This window comes from Anguilla anguilla, chromosome 10 (genome assembly GCF_013347855.1).
Source record: "Anguilla anguilla isolate fAngAng1 chromosome 10, fAngAng1.pri, whole genome shotgun sequence".
In the NCBI taxonomy this organism is placed as follows: domain Eukaryota; kingdom Metazoa; phylum Chordata; class Actinopteri; order Anguilliformes; family Anguillidae; genus Anguilla; species Anguilla anguilla.
In genome coordinates this window covers 29,490,857-29,499,609 of record NC_049210.1, presented here as the reverse complement: position 1 = coordinate 29,499,609, position 8,753 = coordinate 29,490,857, and the positions used below count along the sequence as shown (strand labels likewise).

Genomic DNA, 8,753 nt, shown 5'->3' with positions numbered 1-8,753 from the left:
AAAAGGTGGATAAAGAACGTCTGTGGAAAACGATCATCACTAATTCTACCCCAGGTCTGCAACAGCATTTTAACCCGGCTCACCAGTGTAAAGACAGCTTTAGTTAGCCTAATGTAGACACTGCAGGGTTTCCCCCAGAAAATGTGTTAGGCCCAGTGGCAAGTATCTTTTGACGGGGGCCGGGGGCCGGCGGCCAAGTGTCTTTTTTGACAGGGGCCCGGCGCGGGCCAGCGACAGACTGATGGCAGGATTAAGGTAGGGCCCTATAGTTTCTGTGATAACAGAATTACGGACGGAATCGTGGAATTGAGAATTTAAAAAAGCTATAACACAGATTCCATAGGGCCCTACATTAAGTCAGTGCTAAAAGCTGACTGGAGATTTGAAAATATGACTACGTAATGGGAGTGTTGTTATAAGTCATTTATTCAACACACATTTTTAAAAATCAACAACTATTTACAGCATAGCAGAGTGTTACAAAGAATCTGACAACAATGTACAGTCTTGGAATGTCGTGTTTTCAACAACAAGAAAATAAATTAAATTAAAATAAATAATATCAAAGTTTTTGCACTCTACAAAAAACTTGAAAAAAGTCCTCATTGGCTACTGATTCGTACAGCCTTCGAATGCTAGGCACATTTAAATAGGCATGGGAATCGAGAACCGGTTCCAAGTTGTCCTATTCATTGGAATCGTATGCCTCCGAGCTTATCGATTCCGCTTATTGAAGCCAGCCTGTTTTTACGACAGCTGCGCATTGCAAAACACGCTTGGGGGAGGCACGCATGCAGGCAGCCTCTCTCAGGTGTTTGTTTTGGACGGCAGCTGTCACAACAAATTTGATCCGGGCTGCCAGCCTTGATACATTCTGTTGCGATAAAGATTCTAAGCCAACTCAGCAATTTCTCTGGATTAACGGGTTATTTTCTAGCCTGAAATGCAATCGTATTACTAAATGGCTACACACGTCATGTAACGTGCAAGTAGATATGAAGTAAATGTTTTTACCAATAAATAATAATAATAAATGTGATTTTATCCATGGAAATAGCTCTACAAAAAAGCAAAATAAATGTTGTGGTTGCGATTGCCGTCGTAGATGTCAGAAGGAAATGTTACTAACAAAAAAAAAGTTTGCTCTCTTTGCCGTGGTTCGGGCTAGAAACGAGCTGGCGGGATATGCACAACACTGCCTACTGATTGGATACTGAATCTTATAACAATGTACAGCCTTGGAATGCTGGGCACATTTCAACAACAAAATATCTATGTATCTGTGTTACTGACTGTTTGGCTAGCTAGCTAAGTTAGGTAAATGACCATGTTGCCGTGCACATCAATGTCATCAAGCTAACGTTATTAATAAACAAGTGAAGTCGTTATTTCAATGGCGATTAATAAGTCATGTAATGTTACAATGTATTGAACGTTACTTTCATACTATTAGTTTAACGTTACCTACACACTGCTTAAGTTAATATAAAAAGCCTACTTAAGATATATCAGCTGATTTAAAAATGTGTGGGTAGTTTTTATCAGCGATGAAAACAAACAGCTTGGTAGTGAACTGAACACCATTACACAGGCGATCTGACAAGCAATATAAATCTTTATTAGAACAAGTACAGCGCAAACAACATGTCACAAAATAGTAACGGTAGTACAAAACTTAGTTCAGAGATATTTCACTTCGGTATAACATAAGTAATTTTGTGGAGCCTAACACATTGTACTTACATAGCTTTGCCTCCCCTGCTGACCGTCAACGTTAACAGAATCGCTTTTCCTCACAGTTGTCAGGCTCCCTATTCATTCATTTTCAGGACAACCGAGAGGAACAGAGACGCAGTTAACGGACAGCAGATGTTGCTTCACGCTACGAAAACACAATGGAGTCGCCTCCAGAAAATAATTTATGTTACGTCGAAGTGAAATATCTCTTTAATCGGCTAACTTGATGGTTAGCAAGCTAGCTATTTAGCTTTCTGGCGAACCAGAGCTAATGTTATACTTCCCTTCATAACCGAATATAAACTTCTCAAAAAAGAATTTATAGCCCTTGTCTAGTTTAGACCGCTTAACGTTCACTGGCAATGCTTCGACAATGCGGATAACATCGGACAGTGAACTTTGGCAGAGCTATTAGGGACTGTGAGAACACACGTCGCTGTTCAGGCTCAATTTTTCACTGTCAGAAATGGACTTGCGTCCATAGCAATGGTAATCGGAAACAAAGTATCCCTACATCCGGTTTTGGTCGCCATCTTGTGAAATATGCCTATCACAAACTACTAATTTCCACTTTGGCTGAGATGGCCATTTCTGGGACTTCCCTCTGTTGGTTTGCTTCCTATCTTGCAGATAGATCCTACCAGGTCACCTGGATGGGGTCGGTCTCTGCTCCTCACCTCCTGGTTACAGGAGTCCCACAGGGATCTGTACTGGGACCTCTGCTGTTCTCCATATACACTAAATCTCTTGGTTCAGTTATTAAGTCATATGGTTCCTCTTATCACTATTATGCAGATGATACACAACTCCTCTTCTCTTTCCCTCCCTCTGCCTTACAGGTTAATGAGAGATTATCTTCCTGCCTGGCTGACATCTCAACTTGGATGGCCAGCCATCACCTGAAGCTCAACCTCAACAAGACTGAGCTGCTGTTCATCCCCTACAAGATCTTCCTATTATGGGAGCTCTCAATCACTGTTGATGGCACCACAGTGACCGCCCCTCAGTCTGCAAAGAACCTTGACTGTAATATTACATTAGCCAACTAAAGCTGGCTGATAAACTAGAAATGCTAAATAAGTGGATAGCTAGAAAGACTTAGAATTTCAGTGAGAAGTTGTCATTAGCTAGCTAACTAAATAATTTATCTTTGAGGAGCTAGCTACCAAGCCAGCTACAACAAGCCAGCTAGCTAGTTATTAGTTGTAGCTACAAGCTATGAGTTATAGCTAGCTAGCAAGCTAGCTTTGCCGAACAATAAAAACATTCAGTGGTACTCGACTAACATAAGTAATTAGATCTCTGGGCAGAAGTTCTAATTGATTAAACATCAACTGATTAAATAGACCTTGTTCGCTAGCTATTCCCCCCTGTGTTGCCCAAAGATGTAATTAACCACCCAGGTGCCCAGAGATTTCCTCCATTGCCTGTGCCACACCACACAGGTCTGGCAATGGCGTGGGTCCTCTCCATTTCCTCTCTGCTGAACTGACTCTTGTGCTTAAATCAGGGGTGTCAAACTCAGTTTGGCTCTGGGGCCGGATCCAGACTTTCTGTTCTCGGGTGGGCCGGATCAGTAAAAGAATGTCAACTCCAAATATTTAGCTTTGTTTTTCAGTACTATGCTTTATCATTCAGCCTACATTTGTAGCCTACCCTACATATTATAATCACGGATGACAAGGGATCTTTTCTAAGCACAACACATTTATTCACAAACAATGGGAAAAAAAAAATGATTTCATGTTAGGCGGTGAATGTGTTAACAACTGGTTTATTTTAACAGTTAAGTGAATGCAGTTTTACACCTGAACCAACTCACCACACTAAACAAACTCAAGTGGGAGCTATGAAAAAAATATTTTCGCCTTAATTGTCATACTGCTTTGAAATAAATAAAAAAAGAAATACAAAATAAAAGTTATAGCAGTGCATGGGCAATAAGATTAGACTACATCAGATCAAACTACTAGGCTGGGCCTACTGAAGCTGAGAATATACTGCACAATATTAATTGTCTTTAATATGAAACCAGATTAATCTTATTTTTAATGATCTGTATTCATGAGTGCAAACAAATTTCGTGTCATCACACTTTTTTTTCTCTCTCACTGCACTCCTGCAGTCTACTTGCTGCTGCTGGCTCCTGAAACTTGGGATCTTTTTGCCTTCACAAGTGTATCGATATTAGGTGTCAAATCCTGAGTAGCAGCACATTTAACAATGTCATTCAAGTGTTTATTTGTTAACCTTGAGCGCTGCTTTGTTTTATTATTGTTCATTACGGAGAACACCTGTTCACAAAGATAAGTAGTCCCAAACATGGATAGAACCTTTGCAGCCATGGCTGTTAATTTGGGGTAACCTGGCACGAGATATTGATAAAACGTATCCAATCCCACGGACCCAAATTTATCCTTCATAGCGGAATCGCACTGCAAGTCAATAAGCTCGAGTTGAATGTCAGCTGGCATATCAGAAGGCTTCACTGTAAATGGCGAGCGAAAAAAGCCAAATTTGTTCTCAAGTTCACTGAATACCTGAAACCTCTGCTCAAACTCTCGCAGCAAATCTGTTATGTTGTCTTTATATTTTTCCAAATCATTATCGGGACGGTCCGGTGCCTCCGGACGCACAGCTGTGAGACAAGAGAAATGCGCGGTGTCACCGTTGGATAGCTGCGTCTCCCACAGTGACAGTTTCATCTTGAACGCACTTATGCTGTCGTAATATTGAGTGACAACTCTGTTACGGCCCTGCAATGTAGTGTTAAGTGTATTCAAGTGTTGTGTAATATCAACCATAAACGCAAGATCCTGCACCCATTCCTTGCATTTAAGTTCCTTTACTGGGCGTCCCTTCTTCTCCATGAACTGTCTAATTTCCCCTCGTAGCTCAAAGAAGCGCTTGAGTGCTGCACCTCTGCTTAACCACCGCACGTCAGTGTGGTATGGTAGGCCAGCATGAATGACATTATCACTGAGAAATGTGTCAAACTGACGGTGATTTAGACCGCGCGCTCTGATGAAATTGACAGTTTTCACAACCACACTCATAACATGGTCCATTTGCAGTGTTTTGCAACATAACGCCTCCTGATGCAAAATACAGTGAAATGCCCAAAACTCTTGTCCTCCATTTGCGGTCTGTACTTTGTCACGGAATTTTGTGGCAACGCCTGCCTTTCTCCCGACCATTGATGGCGCACCGTCGGTAGCCAGGCTCACGGCACGGGACCAGTCCGCTCCCACCTTGTCCAGCGCTCCAACGAGAGCGCTGAAAATGTCATCTGCTGTTGTGGTGTCATTCATGGGCACCAATTCAAGCAGCTCCTCGGTGATGGTCAAAGTTTCATCAACACCTCTAACGAATATGGCCAGTTGAGCAATATCTGTGACATCGGTGCTCTCATCTATTGCAATTGAAAATGCGATAAATGACTTGATTTTCTCTTTCATTTGGCCTGTCAAGTCACTTGAGAGTTCTGTCACCCGATCTGCGACAGTGTTCCTCGTTAGACTAATATTGGCAAAGGCAGGTCGCTTTTCAGGGCACACGACTTCTGCAGCCTTCAGCATGCATGTTTTTACAAACTCCCCATCAGAAAATGGCTTGGATGCCTGCACCAGCTCGTTGGCAATAATGTAGCTGGCTCTTACAGCCCCATCAGCGATATCGCGGCTGCGCGTAAAAGTAGACTGCTGTTTCTTCAGACCAGCCACCAATTTGTTTATCTCGTCTTTCCTTATTTGTCCTTTCAAGTGGTCATACTTGTCTTTATGATGAGTCTCATAGTGGCGCCGAATATTAAACTCTTTGAACACTGCAACTTGCTGATTACATACCAAGCACACTGGTTTTGCATTCATTTCTGTGAATAAATAATTCTCAGTCCATTTTTCCTTGAAAACTCTGCACTCCGTGTCCACTTTTCTTTTTTTTTGACAGTGCCATTTTGGGAAGGGTGTGTTGACCGATAACTTGTTTAGTAGTGGTGAATTGTGAAGCAAGATTGCCGGTTTATTTTTAGTACTAACTCGTGTCAATGCCGCATGCTGGACGTCAGCTCTTTTACACATTTACTGCCCTCCCGCGGCCAGAGGGAGCATTTGGTTTGTATTTATTTTAAAAAATCATAACTTTTGATAGAAATGAGCTAGAGACTCGCTTCTTTTTTTGACATACTCAGAAATGTATGCCGGGCCGGATTAAATCATCCAACGGGCCGGGTCCGGCTCGCGGGCCGTATGTTTGACATGCCTGGCTTAAATAGTGGTATGATTAGTTTGGCCCCAACTTCCTGCAAGGACTTTTCAATGATGAAGCCTTTATCTGAAATAACCTAATCCCCTGGCTCCAATAAAGCCAAAATGCCAGACTCCTTTGTCAACTCCTGGTCAGATATTGACGCAGTGAACAATTTGGACACAAAAGTAATAGCGCCACAGAGTGCAACACCGATTATGGCTTTGAAGGTGGTATGGCTCTTGTACATCGAGAATGTTTCAGAGTGCAGAGTATTGTCCTCTGGGCTCTCACATCGAAACTCGGTGCAATCAATGATGACTCTCAGGGTGTTTTCACATTTGGGCCATTTGCTCGAGTCCAAACCTGAGATCGTTTGTCAAATTGTTTTTTTGTTTTTTCATCATCGCTAGTTTGGTTTCACACTATGAAAATTCTTCCGAACCCTGGTTTGTTTGCCGATGACGTCAATAAGATTCGATTATATTTTTTGGCTTACTTGTAGGGCTAGAACCAAGGATCTGATCAATTGCGTCGTACCAGGGAAATTTTTCTTTTTCGTCACTTGAGCTTCCTGTCTTTCTCAGGGAATCACGTACTTTCAGATATTGTTGACGGAGTTTTTTTTACTTTAACATGGCCTTGCTCAACTGTTCTAGTGAACCCCTTAAACTTAAGCTACTCACTAAAGAACAGAAAGGTTTAGGCATTTTTATGCATCTTTTCCATTTGTGTCTTTATGTTTTCGTCACCCCATATTTGTAATAAACATTCAAATTCCTCCGTTGACCACAACAGTTTCTTGCAGCTCATTTTGGGAAAATGGCGTGTATGCGACAAAATACTTTTGTCAAAAATCACTCTGAAATGATTCATTCTGATGAATTCTGAGAGTAGAAAATTATTTTATATAAGAATTACAAAACCAAGGACGTTGCATTTATGCATTTAGCCAGCCATAATATAATGTATAAACGATTTAAGACCTGTAGATGAATAACACTTTTTAAAAAATGAACAAAGACAGGTCTGGAATTCTAAGACATTTTGTTTATGATTTGAACTGCTCAAAGGTGTACATTTTCTTTTGCCTTCCATTGAGCTTGACATACCTAGCTAGTTAATGTTAATCAGCAAATTTCGGCCTTCTTAATGTAACCATAGAAATGAACAAAAATAAACATTACATTATACATATATACATAAACATTGAATATCATGAAATAATAAACAAATTACTGGTGCTGTCTCCATAAAGCTATCCATGGTCAGGATCAAGCAGCGGACTACAATTTTGGTGTGGCTCATTGCAATTTTCTGGTCCACTTGCTACACGCTTGTAAAGTTAATTTGTGGGAATCCCTTTTGAGAACCGGATGTACCCTCCGCTGCGACATGACTGTGAGTACAATCCGTTAAAAAGCCAAAAGAAGTTTGTGTCATAGCCCCTCCACCCTCAACTGTTCAGAAGCGAACGAGTATCCACCAGAGCAGGGTCTACAATTGCCCACAATTCACTTCAAGTGTCAAGCTGGCCCTACGGAGTTGACACACAAGGTAGCTTAGCATCAAGTGTCAAGCTGGCCTTTATCTTATCTGTTCCGTTTCTCTTTCTATGCATTGTGTTCGAGACACTTAACAGAGGTTTTCTCTCTTTAAATGTATGCCTTCCTAACATTTAAATTAAACTTAAAATGAATTACGTTCTTTAATGTGACGGGAAGAAAGCGCAACGCGTACATGAGATACAATGCTTACAAGAGAAAGCTTTGGGTTTTTATTCTACAGTTGAGGCCAAAAGTGTACATACACCTAGGCTAAAGACATTCAAACTCAAATTTTTAAAGGAGTAACATGGTAGTTGAATGTGACACTTGGTAGTTGAATGTGACACTTGCCAGTTGTCTTTAGGCAACAACAAAACAAATGTGCATAATTTTTTTATTATTCAGTCATTTAAATGTATTTTAAAACGTATTTTTCTAAGCCTAAATTTCCCACTATAAAAGTTCACCCGAACTGCCTGGGCATGGTAATGAGAACTGTCAGTTAGCTATGATCGACAGACCGTGCCCCGTTACCATAGCTACCTCCATGATACGTGCTCATCTTGGGAGACTGAATTTTCATAAGCTAGCTAACTTAGTATATCAAGTATCGACAGCTAAGGACGTTGACTTATGTCCAATAATAGTTTTTGCTAGCTAGCTAACCAGCCAAGTTAAGATAAAACCAGAACTATAACGTCCTTATGAAAGCAAACTAGCTAGCTAACATTATTGATAACATTACATTATGAAAGCAAACTACATAGCAAGCTAACGTTAGCTAGCTAGCTATAAATTAATATAACCAACCAGAAATAGTCTAATAGTCCTTAAAGGGCACTCTAATAAGTGAACCTAACGTTAGTCAAATATTTGCATTGTCTTGCCTGTAAGCTAATGGCACAAACTATGGGTCACGAGTTATCCAGGGGTCCCCAAATATGATTTAGAATGAGCTATCACAGCAATCTGACAGTAGGGAGGGCAAAACGGAGCTTTAGAATGTCGCCAGCAGTGTATGCGCGTGAGCTCGACAATACATTTCTCACAGAAAAGGTAGTTTGTCGCCTTTATTTAGTTTATTACAGTGGTGATAGAAGTGACAATAATTAAGTGGTGTTGTGCTGTTAGCCTTTACTGATTGCCGTACAAGGTTAATGTGAAGTAGTTAGCACAATCGGACCGCACTAACCCATAAAAATGTACTTTGAATGATACTTGCTC

The 8,753-nt window shown here is 40.8% G+C and overlaps 1 protein-coding gene across 1 annotated transcript; it reads right to left on the bottom strand.

Annotated features, from left to right (window-relative positions):
• Positions 1-3,347: 3,347 nt before the first annotated feature.
• LOC118207109 (general transcription factor II-I repeat domain-containing protein 2B-like) lies at positions 3,348-5,842 on the bottom strand. Its single transcript, XM_035380423.1, has one exon. It carries the CDS (start codon positions 5,814-5,816, stop codon positions 3,864-3,866), a length of 1,953 nt encoding a protein of 650 aa, XP_035236314.1. The 5' UTR covers positions 5,817-5,842; the 3' UTR covers positions 3,348-3,863.
• Between the last annotated feature and the right edge of the window lie 2,911 nt (positions 5,843-8,753).